Source organism: Amblyraja radiata, chromosome 11, assembly GCF_010909765.2.
Source record: "Amblyraja radiata isolate CabotCenter1 chromosome 11, sAmbRad1.1.pri, whole genome shotgun sequence".
In the NCBI taxonomy this organism is placed as follows: Eukaryota; Metazoa; Chordata; class Chondrichthyes; order Rajiformes; family Rajidae; genus Amblyraja; species Amblyraja radiata.
This window is the reverse complement of record NC_045966.1, coordinates 41,278,327-41,297,567: the sequence shown is the minus strand read 5'-3', so window position 1 is coordinate 41,297,567 and position 19,241 is coordinate 41,278,327. Positions and strand designations below refer to the sequence as shown.

The following is a 19,241-nucleotide window of genomic DNA, read 5'->3' as shown; positions in this document are numbered from 1 at the left end:
TCTTTTGGAATTTTTTGAAGATGTAACTAGGAAAATGGACAAGGGAGAGCCAGTGGATGTAATGCATCTGGACTTTCAGAAAGCATTTGATAAGGTCCCACATAGGAGATTAGTGGGCAAAATGAGGGCACATGGTATTGGGGGTAGAGTGCTGACATGGATAGAGAAGTGGTTGGCAGACAGGAAACAAAGAGTAGGGATTAACGGGTCCCTTTCAGAATGGCAGGCAGTGACTAGTGGGGTACCGCAAGACTCGGTGCTGGGACCGTAGCCATTTACAATATACATCAATGATTTGGATGAAGGGGTTCAAAGTGACATGAGCAAATTTGCAGATGACACAAAGCTGGGTGGCAGTGTGAGCTGTGACGAGGATGCTATGAGAATGCAGGGTGACTTGGACAGGTTGGGGGAGTGGGCAGAAGCATGGCAGATGACATTTAATGCGGATAAATGTGAGGGTATCCACTTTGGTAGCAAAAACAGGAAGGCAGATTATTATCTAAATCGCGTCAAGTGGGTAAAAGGGGAAGTACAACGGGATCTGGGGGTCCTTGTTCATCAGTCTATGAAAGTAAGCATGCAGGTACAGCAGGCAGTGAAGAAAGCGAATGGCATGTTGACCTTTATAACACGAGGAATCGAATATAGGAGCAAAGAGGTCTTTCTGCAGTTGTACAGAGCCCTAGTGAGACCACACCTGGAGTATTGTGTGCAGTTTTGGTCCCCTAATTTGAGGAAGGACATTGTTGCTATTGAGGAAGTGCAGCGTAGGTTTACAAGGTTAATTCCAGGGATGGCGGGACTGTCATATGCTGAGAGAATGGAGCAGCTGGGCTTGTACACTCTGGAGTTTAGAAGGATGAGAGGCGATCTCATTGAAACATATAAATTTGTTTCGGGTTTGGACACGCTAGAGGCAGGAGACATGTTGCCAATGTTGGGGGAGTCCAGAACCAGGGGCCACTGTTTCAGAATAAGGAGTAAGCCATTTAGAATGGAGACGAGGAAACACTTTCTCACGGAGAGTGATGAGCCTGTGGAAATCTCTGCCTCAGAGGGCGGTAGAGGCGGGTTCTCTGGATGCTTTCAAGAGAGAGCTAGATAGGGCTCTTAAAAATGACGGAGTCAGTGGATATGGGGAGAAGGCCGGAACGGGGTACTGATTGGGGATGATCAGCCATGATCACATTGAATGGCGGTGCTGGCTCGAATGACCGAATGGCCTACTCCTGCACCTATTGTCTATTGTCCGTTGTCTATTATCACAATAAACCGTGAACGTCTTGAAAATATTGGTCAAAGTTAGTACATGAATCTTGGTTGCAACATAATGCTGGCCAACTTAATAGATTCAAAATTGACAATATTTCTCCCTTTGTAGCTTTGACTCTCCCACCTAATATTTCCGTAAAATAATTATCAACGACAATATCGAAAATATGTGGATGGTTCCAATATAATTTACTGTTGTAGAATATAAATTTGAAGAGCTGACTGAAGTTAATACCTTTTAATTCTGTCACTTTCGCAGTATTGGAAATAATAGCCCGTATAGAATTTCGGTTTAGTTTGAGATCACAGGCCGAACGGTGCTAAGAAGTGAAAATGTGGAAGGATTGATAATAACTTTTAAATATGTGTGCAGTACCGTCCTTTTTCTATCATCTATTACACAGGATTCAAATCCATTCATCTGCAAGACACTTTCTGAAGTTCATCAATTACCTTTTTCAAATTAACATTAAATAGAACAACATAGGTAAACTAACGAAGATGATGATACTGTCGATCAAAGATCAACTTGGTAATAGTTGCATTTTCTCGCAATTTGCAGCAAATCACTGACTTGACGCATTGTCCACGCCTCCAAACATATCACAACATCACGATAGGCATATTGCGAGAAAACATAACGGAGTTTGTGAAACTATATAATAGTGCCTATATATTAGAGTAAAATATTAATAGGAAAACCAGTAAGCAACGTTACCTCACTTTTATGCACAGCACTGATAAGGTATTGGCTTTGATTAGTCCCATGAGAGATGGTGGGAGGTAAAGTGGTGGGTTGATGGACTCACAAATCTCCTTATTCTCAGTCCATAATATGTTCTGCCCCATGTACCTGGACCGCTGAAGGTATATTTCCCATCGAAAAGGTATCAACACAGACATTTGATCTGGATCATGGTATTTTCAGATCGTAATGTAGCCCAGCATCTTAGCTGTAGAAGGCAAAGTAAGGCGAAGTACTATTATATCATTGAGACTCGATGAGACTCAATGAACTGCGGTTGCTGGAATCTTGAGCGACACAACAAGTGCTGGAAGAAGTCAGCTTGTCATGCAGCATCAATGGAGGGAATGGATAGATGACGTTTCGGGTCGGGACCCTTCTCGAGACTGCAAAAAGCGGCTTCAGCCAAATACAAAGTTAATATTCCATGTCGAAATGTACATCAGAACAAAGAGATTGCCTCTACACGATTGAAACCAGTGTAATCACATTGACGAAAACAATAAGAGTATTGTATAAAATAAAATTGGATTTAGGAAGAAGCGGAAGAAAAGGCAACATGGCTTTACCAGTGATCTCTTCGATGTTCGCCACTTCACGGATGTTTCATTTCTGTTTCCATCCTCCTTCGCTTCTTGCAATTGCAGTTGCGTAAAATCTGTTACATGTCTGAAATTTATTTCTTCAAATTCTGAGTAAAGTTCATGGCGTGAAATGACAATTTTATTTATTTTAGAACGCATATATACGACATGCTGCCTACGTCCTGCATTTCTCTTTGTATCGTATGCAGTATTTTGCTTCCCTTTATTTGTACTCCTACGAACGTACTTAATTTGAGAGTGTATCTCTATCAATAGAGCGGTACGCGCGCGCGCGCACACACGCACACACGCACAGATGTACACGTCAACCTAAAGCCTGCAATATTTAGACTAACTCAACCTTGTCCATAAGCTAAGATATCAGAGGGTTCCATCAGAATTCCTCTCCTCATGAATACACAATAATGGAACAATGAACGAACCATGTATCAAATGAACAAATTATATTTGCTTTTGATTAGTACTGATTACGATATATCAATGGAGGAAGAACAGTACTTCTCTCTAATATCCATCCTTCTTGGATGCAATGAAGATTGCAAAGCATGAAATTAACAAATGCCTGAAACGTCACTGTTTATAATCAAAAGTTGTCATGTCACTGTGGCATTACTGATTGGAATATCTAACATTCAGTCACAGTGCCATCGAGTTATACAGCACGGAAACAGGCCATTCAGCCCAACCTGGCAACGCCAAAAAAGGTGTTCCATAAATGCGAGTCCCACCTTCCGGCGTTTGGACCAGAATCCTCTAAGCCTTTCCTATCCATGTACCTGTCCAATCGTATTTTAGCAGTCTGAAGAAGGGTGCTGACCTGAAAGATTACCCATCTCTGCTCGGCACGGATGCTGCCTGACCCGCTGATTTACTCCAGCACTTTTTGTCTGTCTTTTTAAAGTTGTTATAGTACCTGTCTCACCTACCTCCGCTGGCAGCTTGTTTCATATCCCCATCAGTCTCGGTATGAAATGTTGCCCTTACACAATGGAAAACAGGCACAGCACTGTATGGAGTACATAATTCCAAGAGGATGGTGCATAGATGTTCAATACTTCAATTGTACTTTATTGTTACATGTTCCTTGGTACAGTAACATTTCCCTTTTGCCCCTTTAATTCCATAAAAATGATAGGCAAGTAAAACTGACATTCTCGTCATAGATTTTATCCCGGGAATTAACAGGCGTAAAATGCTAATCGTCCTCACTTTCATGTGCATCTAATTGTATTCTGTCTATTAGCAGATTCGCGCAATATCAAATGTGGTCAGGTTTGTATGGAATGTAAACTGTCTCGTTTAATAGTATTGCAACGGCACCTTACACTGAACGAAGACCTGTTAAGGATGCAACAAATTAACTTTTATTTCACTAGGGAGAGATATATACTAATTAGCTGCAACCAATACTTAATGCGGTTCACTCTCTTCATGTGTTTCACATCTTCCTTATCCCTGGAGATTCCTATTTTTCATAGATTAAGAGCTACTCTTTTCAAATATAATGCTAATGATGTTTGTTTACCTTGGCTCTGCACTGTACGTACACCATTGCCAATATGTATTTGGGGATGTAGTCGAGGTTATATCAGAGCATCGAATCACAGCATAGACCATGTTGGAGGAAGTGCGCACGTACCTTTGCCTCACTTGGAAGGGCTATTTACGTCCCCGTATGGCGGTGAGATAAGAGTTATGTGACCAATTGCTGTGCAACCACCAGGTTTATGAGGAAAGGGCTAGGGAGTATGGAGAGATATATGAGGAGGGATGAGGGAACCAGGCTATCACGGAGAACGGCGGTCCAGCGGAAAACGTGAAGTGTTGGGAGGAAGTTGTGGTGGGGTTCCGCTGTCGCTGATTGAAATGAGGAAGATCATATGCTGGATGTGATGGCTGGTTGAGATGTAGGGTGAGGATTAGAGAGCTTTATCGCTGCTCGTTTGGAGGGAGGGAATTTGATTGGATAGTTTGCAAAACAGAGCTTTTCATTGTATGTCGGTGGACGTGACAATAATCACCTGATCCTAAAGTTTGCCCCTGTTGTCCCTTCCTTTCAGGAGGACAACGGGTTTAATCCAGGCAAATTATAGTATGACGTGCCTTACATTAGTGGCAGGAAAGTTATTGGAGAGGATTCTTAGGAGTCGGATTACTTACATTTGGCTAATCACGGACTTATTATGAAGGGTCAGCATGGCTTTGTTCGTAGCGGGTTCTGTCTCACATGCCTGATTGAGTATTTTGGATGAGATGACGAATTTGATTGATGAGGGAACGGGAGTGAATGTTGCTGACATGGACTTCCTTAAGACATACGGTTGGTCCCTCGCGGTAGGCCAATCCCGAAGTGTAATGTGCATGATGAGGGCATAAGATTCCAAATTGGCTTGGCCAGAGAAGACAGACGGTAGTGGTGGAAGTGTGGTCAGGTGGTCAGGTGAAAGGTGGTCTGTGACTATGGGTGTTTCACGAGGTTTAGTGCTGGGATCATTTTAGTCAAGTTATTCGTTGGAGTTGCTTTTGCAGTCGAAACGATTAAACAAATAAAGACTGAAACGCAAAGCACCAACGGAAAGTGTAAAGCATATGTTGTCAGTAGAGGGCGGTTGATCAACTTCAGGACTACCTTGAGTCAGTAGACCGGAAAATGCTCATGGCCACTTCATCCAGTTGTAATGGATATATTCTGTCAAGGACAATTTAGGGATATTTTAGCCATAACCCACGCATGAACAGGCAGACACTCACTCTCAACTAAGGCCCGGACCTAAAGCCTTCGAGAAGGGTGATATTGCGCTAGACAAGAATGCTACGTGTGATCTCTACAAGACTCTCGGGGATAAGACCTCCGAAACGACCCAGAGGATCAATTTAGTCATGTAGATGCCAGCTGTTAAGGCCATCAGGGGCTCCAAACCAAAGTTATGGACGTTTCTAGTAATAGCTCACTTCTAATAATGATTCCTTTTAAATCAATGTTTAGCAGGCACTATACACAACAGTCGCACAGTCAGATCGGCTTGCTTTAATAAGAGAACATTCTTGGAAAGTGGCCAACCTAAATAAAGTTCCTGCATTGGTTCTGAAATTGTGAGCCAATGAACTGGCCATAGTTTTCCATTATCATCTCTAACCTCCGACGTCAGTAGTTTTCTGTGCCGATCTGCTTCAAGTAACCTCCATTATCACTCACGAAAAATAGTGACCTGTCTCAATGACTACCGCCCGATAGCTCTAACACTGAACATAATGAAATGCTATGAAAGAATGGTATTGCAGGGAAACATGTCTTCAGAGTATGCCAGCTACCTTGTATAGCATTACGCCACGAAACACCTTGACAACAGAACACCTTTGGCAAGATGCTCTCCGTTAAGTGCTGCTCAGACTTCAGTGCCATAATACAGAATAAGATCACCTCAAAACATCTGAACTTTGGCCTTATTGCCTTCATCCGCAAATGGCTTCTGGAAATGTTGACCAGCCGATCTTAGACAGCTGGAAATTATTATTGCTGTTTATCATCATTTTCCCATTGACGGAGCTGCCATCCCGTCCTCTTGTCCTTATCTGCTCCTGATTCAGTTATTATGTTATTAACCTTACGTGTCCTTTTGCATTATTCGGATTTGCATTGCAATTTAGTTAACATTCTGCCGTTTCACAACATTTACTGTTCTATTTTTCTTTATCCTATGTATATTCTATTCTCGGTGAGCACCGTGTTTGCAGGGAACCTCGTTGCACCTGGCGCATATGACAATAATCTAACCTAATACAATCTAGTCTACCGAAGAAAGCTGCAAAATGATACAGCAAGATATAGATGGAGACATGGCCGGAACAGTGGTTACTGAATTCAGTAGTGAAAGTATAACGTGTTGTTCTTTGCTATATAATCATATCTGTCTAAATTGATTTATATAGTCATTTCTGTATTTGATTTTGTATCACAGCCTGTAAGTAAAACCAAACATTAAATAATCCAAATGTTTCATATCTCGATGCTTAATCTACGTAGTGGAATTTTTATTTCCTTTTATATGCTTTTGCCAAAGGCAATATAACTGATAAGACGAAGCATGCATCTTTGGGGGATGATGTGCCGTCGTCATTAGAAAGACGTGTCACTGTGGAGTGCGCGCGCGCGCACGTGGGCATGTTTGTGTGCGTGAGAGAGGGATGGGGGGGGGGGGGGGGGGGTGAGGAGAGAACACATAAAGAAGAGGAAGGAGACAGACAGAGAGAGAGAGCGAGAAATATAGAAAGCGAGAGAGGGAGAGAAAGAGAGAGATGAGACGCAGAGAAGAAGAGAGGAGACGGCGAGACGACGCAGATGCGAGCGAGACGAGATGAGATGACGAGAGACGAGACGAGAGACGGAGAGATGCGGATGAGAGAGAGACGGAGAGAGACGACCCTTCTGGATAGAGTGTACGGAGAGAGAATGAGAGAGAGACTGAGAGAGAGAGAGAGGGAGAGAAGAGAGTGAGAAGCGAGAGATAGAGAGAGAGAGACGATCGAGAGAGACGAGAAGGAGAGAGAGGAGCGGAGAGAGAGAGAGAGAGAGAGAGAGAGAGAGAGAGAGAGAGAGAGAGAGAGAGAGAGAACGAGTTTAGTTGAATTGTATTTACCAGGGTTGTTGGGTTCTCGTGGAACTACCAGTACTCGGAGACTGGAAGAGTAATGTATCATCTGCCTGGATACGGTTGACAGTCAGAACCTTTTGTAACATGTGTGTTTGTCCGGAAGGGGCATTCGAAAGGCCTTGCGGTTGCTGGCTTCTCCTGCAGCAGTAAGTTGCGTCCCAACGTCTCTAGTCGGTCGCCCCAGTAGGGCAAGACCTCCCTATGATCGGGTCCACTTTCCTGAGATTAGCAGCTAGAGGTGGTGGTTTTCATCACCTGGAAGCGGGATAGGCCGTTTCAGAAGAATTGGGATTGGTTTAGTTTAAGATTAGAGATACTACAAGATTAGAGCCCATCGGCCCACCGAGTCCGCGCCGACAAGCGTTCGTCCAAACAATAATTCTATACCACACAATAGGACATTTTACAGAAGCTACTTGACCTAAAAACCTGCACCCGGTGAAAACCCAAGCGGTCACAGGGAGAACTTACAAACTCCGTACAGACAGCACCCGTCGTCACGACCGAATTCGGGTCTCCAGCGCGGTAAGGCAGAACGTCTACCGCTGCACTGTGCCGCCAATTCAGTTATTATTGAGATATTCAGTTCAATGTTTATGTATACGTGCTGTTTCCATCGGCTAGCTATTACGATACAGCATGAAATTGTCTTTTACGCACGGCATTGTAGGCTAATTTATCTTCATTTACGTTAAATTATCTCTTAAATATATTACTGATCATTCTTCATTACATTTTCAGTTTACATTTCCCAGAAATAAAAAAAAATGTATTACTTATAAACCCCGTTTGTCTCTATAATATTTATTTCGCCGCAAAATTTCAGATCGGTGTCCAGTAGATATTTCTTCACGCTACCCCCAAAATATTCCGTACACTTATTCGTTGTAGATTGCCTTAAACTGGGGTAACAGAAAACCACATCACGTCCAGTCTTCTCACATGCCGGTGCTGCAGGAAGGCACAGCGAAATGATTTTAATTTTGTACACGAGTGAACATGTGACCTTTATATACTAAGGATAACGTACCTTTAATTTATGTTAGTTTGTTATCTAATTCTATGTGCTTGTGGTGCTATTGTAAGCAAGGTTTTATTAGTACCCGTACCTCACCGTGCTTGTGTATATGCCAATAAACTCGACCTGAAACGTAAAGATTTGCTGGATTTCAATGCATATTTTAATGACCATTCTTTTCTTTACAAAATGTATCTTCTTCGAATAATTTTTATATTAAAAGGGGGAATGGAATGCCACCCCTCCCTTCATAAGAGATTATACTTCAAATTAAGCATTTCACAAGATTCACTATAGAAATATCAGAATTTACTGAACCTTCATGCAAATGCCACTGCCCAGATCCACTCTTCAGGTCGAATCTGGTACTTTTAAAAATGATGGAAGGCTTACTTTTCCACCATCCACCGAGTCACTAATTCCCAGAACTCCACCACTTAATGTATTTAACATTCTTAATTCAATTTAATCCTTTCATTAATTATCGCAATTCAACATTCACTAAATACTGAATATCTACAGATTCTTCCACTTCAAGACAACCAGGAACAGCATCAATGCACATATCTTTAAATCTACTTCGATGTGTTTTATTCGGAAAGCACAAGCCAAGTCACTTAAGAGACGAAATTGTAAATTTAAGACAATAGTGAGGATCATAACACAAGAATCCTTTGGCGTTCTCTATCGAGATAACTGTCTAGTCCAAGTAGAATCTACTTGAGAAGGAAACAGTCAAATTTCCGGACAAACGTCATAACATCTACGAGGAGGATGCTCATCCATGATAATCTTAAGGTGGCTCCAGGGTCGACATGACTGATAGTCTTCCAGCAATATGCTAACGGGATTTTCTATGGCTCACGAAGGAAGGAACATATTTATCACCTAATAGAACAATTACACAATTACGTGAAAACTACTACAATGGTGGTACTATATACTTATTCCTAGGTACAGCAGGTGTGGACCAGAAGCCAGTGAGATACCAAATCACGGGATTTAATGATTATTAATAAGAACAATATGAAGAATAATTACAACACATACAATTCTCTATTGAATGATAATAAATATTTTCCCATTTTCTTCATTTTATTCATCAGTCACAAAGCGAATTTGCATGCTGGACAAAGTGGGCACTGGTTAATACCACTTCCCAACTTGTCTCTTCTGATTTAATCATTCTCTTGTTAAATGATATGCCGTTTTCTTTTTCCATCTATGGGCTAGTCCCTAATTACCAGCCTCGCCACTCATTGAATTTTGTACATAAATCTATCTGCTCTTTTCATTGAGTATCTTAATTCAACATTGTCCATTTACTGCCTCTATGCTTACGGCGATAGATTATTTCGGTTCAACCCAACCAAGAGCAGTGTCAATGTGTACATATGTAAATCTCCTTTGATGTGCTTTCTTCAGAAAATACAAGCTCATTCATCACTTAAGAGACGGAGTCGCACATTTAAGATAGCCACGAGGGGAATGTTTCGCTCACTACATAAGGATATTGTGGTGTTCTCTCTCACACGTAGTTGATGATGCCAAATCGTTGAATCTGCTTCAGAAAAAGACAGATATCTTAACAGGAAATGCAATAATATGTATGAGGAGGGGGAGAAACTAAAATATTGATGGTCATCTGTGATATTATTGAGCTGACTGGAAATGTCAAATGGCCCACCTTTCTCAAATGTTCTGTACTTCCACAGAAGTAAAGTTCTGCACCCTAAGAAAATCCTCCCCCACGCCAAATCATCTCTGATTCATTATGGCGCAATGGTGACCATCCTGTAATGTTAACCAGGATATTATTTAGTGCTCATGCATGAAGGACAATATTTATTCCAATACACTCTGCACAAACTATGAGGCCAAACGTTTAACATTATAAGACGAACACTTACTCCGAGGTACAGCAGATTAAATCTAGAAGCCAGCGAGATATAACATTATTCGGAGATATCCAATGACTATTGCTAGGGGCAATAGAGCGCCACGAAGAAAAATGATTACAACACACAAAATTATATTTTGAATTATATTAAGCATTTATCTGCATTTAACCCATCAGTCACAAAGTTAAATTGCACTCCAACAGCCTACTTAAATGCTAAATCATCAGTGCTGATGTGATTTAGTGGCAATGTCGGATGGCAAGTCGATAGAAACAGGAAATCGCTCTTGGACGATTCCGGCGATAATCGAACCGTATATTGATAAGGATCTGAATTAGCCTGCACCTGCCCAGCTCTATAATAATTTAGTGATTCATTTGGGACAGGTCTTCCCTGAAATGCGACATCGGAATTTCTCCGCATACAGCAACAATACGTTGCAGAGCTCTGGTAAATAGCATTACTCCGATCTTGTTTGCATTTGATGACCACCAATAAGATGATTATTAGGAGAAACAAGAGGCTGGTTGATCCTAGAATTAATATTAAATATGTATTGAGATCCGGAAAATGTTCCACATTTTTCTGTTGAATTGTACGCTCCGACGGGCTTTCAGTACTGTTCGCAGTGATTGATAAACTGATTGTAACTGTGTTTGAAAGACTTGGTTGACCATTGTCCTTCACTAAGACCACAATTTTCTGTGTGGGGCCATCGCCTTCTGTGAAAGTTCGGGTAGTTCTGATTTCTCCATTGTGAAGACCCATGGTGAAAAGATTGAGATCAGTGGCCTCTGTAATCTCATAGGAAAGCCGCGCGTTCTGCCCTGAATCTTCGTCGTTTGCGACTACTTTGGTGACTAAGTAGTTGGGATATATAGAGCGCGGTACAGCGGCGAAAGCCGCGGTACCGTTCCACGTGGCTGGCGAAATTATAAAAGGAATATTATCGTTTTGATCCAAGATAATAAATCTCACAATAGCAGTGCTGCTTAATGACGGGGATCCAGCATCACGAGCTAAAATTGTTATTTGGAAATTCTTCGTTTGTTCATAGTCAAAAGAACGCAGAGCAAATATGCTCCCGCGTTTCGAATTTATTGCAAAGTAGGAAGCGTCGCGTACGTTTTCGAGTTTGTCATCCAGAATAGAATAGGCCACGTTTCCATTATCGTCCAGATCAGGATCCACAGCGGTAACCGAAGAAACAGAACCGCCCGGAAAATTGTTCTCCATTAAATATATGTCGTATGAAGATTTGGAGAAACGTGGGACGTTATCATTTATATCAGATACTGAAACTGTGATGGTTTCAATTGTAGTAAGTGAAGGCGAGCCAGCATCGCGTGCTGAAATGGATATGTTATACTCTGAGATTGTTTCACGGTCAAGTTTCTTGCTGGTCATAATTTTGTAGTGATTAGGCAAAGTCGGTTCCATCTTAAATGGAATATTGACTGGAATTTGGCACTGAACGAGCCCGTTTTCTCCAGAATCCCTATCGGTTACTTCAAAAACAGCAATTACTGTGTCTGTTACTGCATCCTCTAGTACCACTTTCCTTGCTGAAGTCAGCTTAATGTCGGGAGCATTATCATTCACATCAACGATACTAACCAGAACTTTAGCATGTCCCACGTTTGGCAGGTTGTCCACAGCTTGTACATCAAGTTCATATTCATATGCCGTTTCAAAATCCAATGGGCCTGCAACTTTGATCTCTCCCGTTTCAGCATCCAAATTGAACAACGTTCGTACTTTTTGTGAGGCGTAATGGCTGAAGGAATATTTGAATTCTGTGTTTGAGCCTTCGTCTAAATCCATTGCGTGTAGTTTTATCAGCAGTGTACCCAGCGGTACATTTTCTAATACGTCAACCCTATATATGTCTTGATCGAATACAGGTGCATTATCATTTATGTCTGTAATACTAATAAAAACCTGAGTAGTACCGGACCTGTGCGGGATCCCACCATCTTCAGCCGTCAATACTAATTCTAAAGAAGGATTTCTTTCGCGGTCTACGGGCTTCTCTAAAACAATTTCAGCGATTTTACTTCCATCTTTTCTTGTCTGAACACTAAGGCTGAAAAAATCATTAAGGCTCAGGTGATAATTTGCGACAGAGTTTAAACCAACGTCCGGGTCGTGCGCGCTCTCGAGAGGGAAGCGCGCTCCCGGTGCAAGTAATTCAGACAGTTGCAAAGAAATGACGTCGGCTGTGAACATCGGCGAATTGTCGTTTATATCTAATATCTCCACCTCCACTGGAAATATGACATCAGGTTTTTCCACCGCGAGATCCAACGAAATGGAGCATGTCGATGCTTCCATGCAAAACTGTTCTCTGTCGATTCTCTCGCTAACAGATAAAATTCCGGTCTGTGTATTTACCGCGAAATAATGGCTCATGTCACGAGGAAGCAGTTGCAGTCTTCGGACTAATAATTCACGAACATTTATCCCCAAATCCTCAGCAATGTTTCCGACAAAGGCACCGATCTCCAGTTCTTCGGGGATAGAGTATTTTATTTGTCCGCAAACCAAATCGGCGAGACGAAGTAACAATACAACATACAATGCTGTGCCGTGCACGTTCGCCATTGCGAGACTGTATGTATTTTACTGATATCCGAATCGGAAAGACACGATTTGTTCGCCGCGTTAGGCCAGTACGAGGATCTGCTATAAATATATCAACTCTGAACACAAAAGCAAATTAAAAAAATCTCACCAATTTAACTGATCACAGCTGTATGCTGTAAAGGCAGTCACCGCGTCTCTTTGCCGGAGATTCATTCTGTGTTTGATAATTATGGCGGAGGGTCGATCCCTCGCAGCGTCATAGCTTCTTATTGGCGGACAGCGAAACAAAGAGACACATCCACTGACTACATCGTGGTTTTCTTAAAGCAGATTTTACTTCACAGAATTAAAGGTGTTCAATTAAAAAAGCAAGTACGCGCGATGATCGGATTTTCATAAATAACTTTCGCAAAAGCATATTAAATAAAATAAAAAGCAGATTAATTATTAGGTACAGCTGTAACAAAATTTCCATCTAAAAATATCACCATTGTGTTTATCCAACTAATTGGTTTCAAAAAATGTTCTTCATGATTAATACGTGAAAATTTCAAAACAAAAACGATTCCATATGTCGAACCGAAACGTTGCCATCTGCGGGAAATTACGTTACCTCCATCGGTATAAAACGTCGGTTTGATATTTATCCTGAAGGCATCGTTCAGTTCCAGCGTACAGAATGAAGGAGACTCTACCGGAAAAATGGCCGCCAATAAGATCAATTAAAACAATTTGTAATAAACTCACGCAAATTGAACACATCACCTTTCGCAGTTTGCATAATGTCATATCTTGCTTATATTAACACTACCATATTACACTGCTCGTCGCAGGTTACATGCGCCATAACTCCCATGTGGACTAGCAGAAGGATTCACTGTTCGGTCGAATTTTATTGATGATGAAATAAATTCGTATTCAACACATGGCGTTCTTTGTGTGTGTGTGTGAGAGAGAGAGAGTGTGTGTGTGTGGGATTATGTAGTATGTAGTGTGTGGTGTGTGCGTGTATGTGTGCTATAGAGAAATTACCACGTGAGCATTTTTTAGACTGACTCAGAACGCATAAATGTCCGTTTTTCTTTCACATCGCTGAAGAGCCCTGCAGGTAATCGGCGCTAGAAAAGAATAAAAAAAATCATTGATTTAAATGTTTACACAGCTATTGCATCCAGTTTAGTAAATACTGAATGGAATTAATGAAAGCAGAAGTGCCTTATTTTGTTTCATAACCATAATGATCGTGCGTAATTTTGGAATCAGTTATTTGGAATGGATTTATTACGCAGTTACATTATTTTACTTTCTTTGCCTCCAACACAAATTGATTCGGGGAAATCATCATCTATGCAGACAGAGCTGCCCTCTGCTGGAAATGCAGGAGCTTTGTTGCATTCTGTATATAAAGGGCAATATTGGTAATCTGATAGATAATTATCCCCATGTAACGAAGAGACAGTACGCAAACATGTCTTTCGCAGCAGGAACAGTTCTCCGCGCGTCTGGGTAATAAACGTACAAATGCATGACGTGTGGTTTACTAATGTTTTTTTATTTCATTATCTAGCATAAATATATTGTAACGGTGAATTCCCAATATTATAGCAGATTACTGGGAAGTGTTATCCATATCTCTTACATCAAGCACTGTATTTTTAAACGAACGAAAATACTCACGAAGCTAACTCGTTTAGATTTCCCTCTCCCTACGAATCTACCAGTATGAATGTATAAAATGTGGGTAATCTCAAGCAACCCCGGTGATCATTGGTGATGATCAATTAAAATCTCACGATATTTTTTTTTTTTTTGTAAATCCAAGAACACAGCTGTGTTCTCTTCTGTGTCTTGTTCCGATTTCCGGATCCCTTCGACATTCAATTGAGATGGAAGGTTGCACAATCGTATACAATTACGAATTCTACACACCCCATTTTGCACCATTCATAGCACCCTCTATCAATTTTAGTTCAATTCACTCCATCAACGTGCTCTTTAACTCAATACACACAAATAACTTCGTCTTCAATGAATGAATAAAAATCCATTGCAACATTCCATAGACATGTTACCAGATATTTACCTGGTCTACCTCGTTGATACCTGTAACATTTTTTTCATACGCAAACAATGCATACTAGTATAGTCCATCCGAGATTTAACATGTATTTAAACCAGAGACTTACCACTCACAGCTGAAAAACTGTTATTGCCAAAACATGAAGTGAAGGGTAACTGACATCCAAGCATCAATAAACGGCGTTGACCCGCTAATACATAAGCAACAGACTATCGAATGTAAAATGACCCGATGAATAATACATTCAAATGAGAACAAGGGAACTGTAGCAGAAGAACAATACCGCTCTGTCATTGAATCAAAATAATTTTATGATTCAGAACCAAAAGCGCACATTACCATATCATCCAGGTTTCCACACATCTCTTCTGGTCTAAAGTTTTAGTTGCCTCAACCGTGAGTTTATACCACGAATCAGCATCCACAGCATTCAGAGACCAAGGATCAGAAATGTCTAATCTAATCTGTAAATAATATTTCATGCAATTCAATTCTACATATTCCCTACTTCTTCCAGACTATCTAACGATCACTTGATATCCATCAAACGCTCCTAGAGTTTTCAAAGCTTCTGTGTGATCACCTATTATTTGGAAACTACATGGAACCATATTCATGCCACGAAGGTGTCAGGCAATGGCTACTGCTGCGTGTGTTGTCGTTCAATGATATTAAGGCAGCGAAACCTCCCAGCATCAGTAGCACAGGGGTTTACCATTGATCAGGAACACATCCGGGCCAGCCATATAAATGCTGTGGCCACACAGTCGGTCGGAGGCTGTGTTCCGCAGTGAAGTGACATATCATCTGACTTCCAAAGCCATTTCTGCAAAGTACAAGTCCGGGGCATAAAACGAGGACTCTTTATTTGACTGGATGAGTCAAGCTCCAACAACCCGACGCTATCAACTTACCAGACACATTCATTCTTTTCGCACCTGTGCAGAGCATATATAGAATATAACACCTGTAAATGCACTGTAATTAATTCAGAAATTGGCCTTGGAGGATGGGGGTAGGGGCTGCAAATGTCGATGGGGTCATGCGCATGTGAACAGGGATATGTTACGTGCTATTTTATTAGCCTGGAAGAGGTCCGCTGGTTAATGCGAACACTATCAATTACAAGTTTCCTTCAAGTCGATTTAGTTGCGATCAAGCTGATTTACAAAATATATTTACCAGTCCTTCTATGTCACTGGAACTAAATCTTGTAACTCCATTGCCAACGGATCGGTGAGAGTCCTTAAAATAGAAGAGCTGCAGAAGCTCAAAGAGGTGATCACCACTGATCAATAGCAGTCAGGGATTAGCAATAATGTTGCCCTTTCCAATAACGCCAAAGTCCCAATGCACTCAATGGCTCGCTCGGAGAGGGAAGGTTGCCGATCCCGGCCGCTGTTCAACCCATGGATCGGGAATCTGAGAGTGAGTGGAAGGAGACGTCGACGGAGGTGGACGCCGGACAAAGGGCCTGGAAAAAAGAGCCAGGAAAGGGGGGGGGGGGGGGGGGGGGGGGGGCGTCTTACCTTCCGCGCCCTCGAGATTGGCTGCGGGAGGCGCCCACGGGAGAACGGGGACTGAAGGGGGGCAAGCGTGAAGAGTGACATCGGATCGAGGGACCATCGAATTAGAAGCGACGGCTGCAACAGGATTTGTGGCCAGCTGCACCTGGGACTGTCAAATGGCGCCACATTGGCGACTCTTGCAAATGTGCATACTGTACTGGCCGGGGCGAATACGTTTATCTGCGGAGATAGTTTTGTTGAGTTGTATGCAAAAAATGTAATCTACTCGACCTGATACACGTGACATTAAAGAAAACAATGAAACAATTGTAACCACTGTAAGCTGAGAACACACAGTTTTGAAAATGACCCATTTGTTTTCATGTATTCATGAATGAATGAATGAATGAATGTATGAATGAATGAATGAATGAATGAATGAATGAAAACTTTATTGTCATTCAGATATACACCTAGACACAGTGCACCTTGAACGAAATTTCGTTGCATGATCATGAACCGCAAATTTCTAATCCGCAGCAAACTTAGGCTGCCCATCACCTCTGTTCTTACCCTTTGCCCAATGAACTTGTCCAACTATTGACTGACATTATTAAGTTAAGGAAAATAGTTATTTATTTATTCGATGCATGTAATGATTAATGTCTTATTATGTTTATGTTCTAGATGATGTGCACAGTTTCTATTGCTTTTCTCTTGCCAACCTGAATATGCCATTGTCCTCAGTCTACGTCACCATTGGCTTAGGAGGGAATCGTAGAAACTTGGATAAGGTACCAATGTAGCATTTTGGGCCGAGCTTCTCTTGTAGGCTCAGATATAATTGAATAATTTGGGTTTATCTTGACTTCGCCGTTGAATTATCGCGCCCTCCTGTTGCTGCATCATATCCACGTTTCTTTTGCTCGCCAAAACTGTCCCTGGTCCTTGACTTATAGAAATAGGGCCGGATAGCAAATTCCACAACTGTTACGGACTTCATTTTTACGCACGACTACCACGACATAGAAAATGGGAGAAAATATTGCTGTTATACGAATACTGAAACCGAGCACACATGCCACCTCAAATCAGAATTGAAATTCCGAAATGGCGATCCAGGAATTCACATTCACTTCCTTAATTAGGGTGTGGCAATTTCCTTTCGTTTAAAAGTACAGTTTAAGCTATAATAAATAGCAAACTCCAGCTTATTGTTCGCAAATGCCACTCAAAAAGGAAATCGTCCAACCTTATGGTTATGTCTGTGTGAAATTGGAATAAAGTCGGTTAACGCTTAATAAACTCTGATCAATTAATAGCGACAACACCGTTAATTTGTTGCACAATAATTATGAAACTGGACAACTGGGATTTGTCAAATTGTTCGCAGTGCAACCATTATTTCCGATTGTTATTCACTGCATTTGGGGACCGAAGTCCTATTGGGAGAGACATCACGCAGATTGGCCCAGGAACAATCTGGCATTCTCATACACACAAAATTATTTAGGTCAGCCAATATTCCATACCCTTAACAAACATTCCTGGTTAAAGTGGAAGCAAAATGTACCACTGAAAGTGACACCCACTGAAGAAGAATGACTATGGTCCCTGTAAAGTCCACGTTCGTTGACTAAACCCGACAAAAATGAACAAAGAACGTTCGTGCATAACTGCTGAGAGGACGCCTCATAAATGAAGGTCTTAACATTCAAGTGAAGCAAGTAGGTGGGACAATATGAGAACGAGATGAGAAGAACTTTTTTCACACAGAGAGTGGTGAATCTCTGGAACTCCCTGCCACAGAGGGTAGTCGAGGCCAGTTCATTGGCTATATTTAAGAGGGAGTTAGATGTGGCCCTTGTGGCTAAGGGGATCAGAGGGTATGGAGAGAAGGCAGGTACGGGATACTGAGTTGGATGATCAGCCATGATCATATTGAATGGCGGTGCAGGCTCGAAGGGCCGAATGGCCTACTCCTGCACCTAATTTCTATGTTTCTAATATATGGACTGATGGTCCTTGTGATCATAGATTTTGGGTGTAGGAGTAAAAATGTATTATTTCAGTCATATGATACTTGCTGAGAGTGCATCCAGTGATTATGTGCAATGCTCACCCGTGTCTCTGGTATCGTGGGTTCCAGGTATGGTGGGTTTTCTGTAGGAGGAGAGATTTAAATTATTTGACTTATCTTCACTAGTTAGCTGGTCTCTTTGAAAATTAATAATACTTAATGAATTGAATGTCCAAAGTATTTAGAACCGGAGTTATAATTTCGAAATGGGGGTTGGTCAATTTGGGCGATGATGAGCAAAAGTAGCTTCATTCACATGGTGTGAAACTTTGGAATTCGGCATGGAGAGGGCTGTGCATGGTCTCATTGCGTAAAATCCAAACCAAGTTGGCAGGTTTTCCGATATTAATGATATGGTGATACGTGGAGAAAATGCAGGCATATAAAAGATCAACCATGATGCCATAAATAGTGGAGTGGCAACGAGGGGCCAATGGTCCAGTCGTGCACCCTTTTTTAAATCTATTATTATAATAACATGGGGTCAAGGAAAGAGCGTTCACGTCGCGGCCCTGTTTCCACCAACCTTTCCACCACCACGCACAAGAAGCACAAGAATCGTTGCATGTAAGGTCAGTGGGTCATAGGGCTCGACGCACGGAGCCGCTAAATCCAACTGGAAGACATCCGTCACTTCCGGTGTATGTTATTAATGCTAGAAACGCGTACTTTCCTACCTGTTAAAAACCGCCAAAATGTTGAATTTTTGCGCTGAAAAAAATTGTGGGAGTCGGGGTAAGTGTGGGAGACATGTACTCAATTTTAGAATTCCAAAGGTGAAGCGAAATGAA

At 41.6% G+C, this 19,241-nt stretch overlaps 1 protein-coding gene across 1 annotated transcript in view; it reads right to left on the bottom strand.

Annotated features, from left to right (window-relative positions):
- Positions 1 to 19,241, bottom strand: part of LOC116978400 — a 70,882-nt gene that overhangs the window by 4,469 nt on the left and 47,172 nt on the right. The window contains 2 exon segments of the mRNA XM_033029520.1: positions 10,403 to 12,819; positions 13,839 to 13,900. Of these exon segments, the coding sequence (XP_032885411.1) occupies positions 10,403 to 12,819; positions 13,839 to 13,900 (2,479 nt within the window).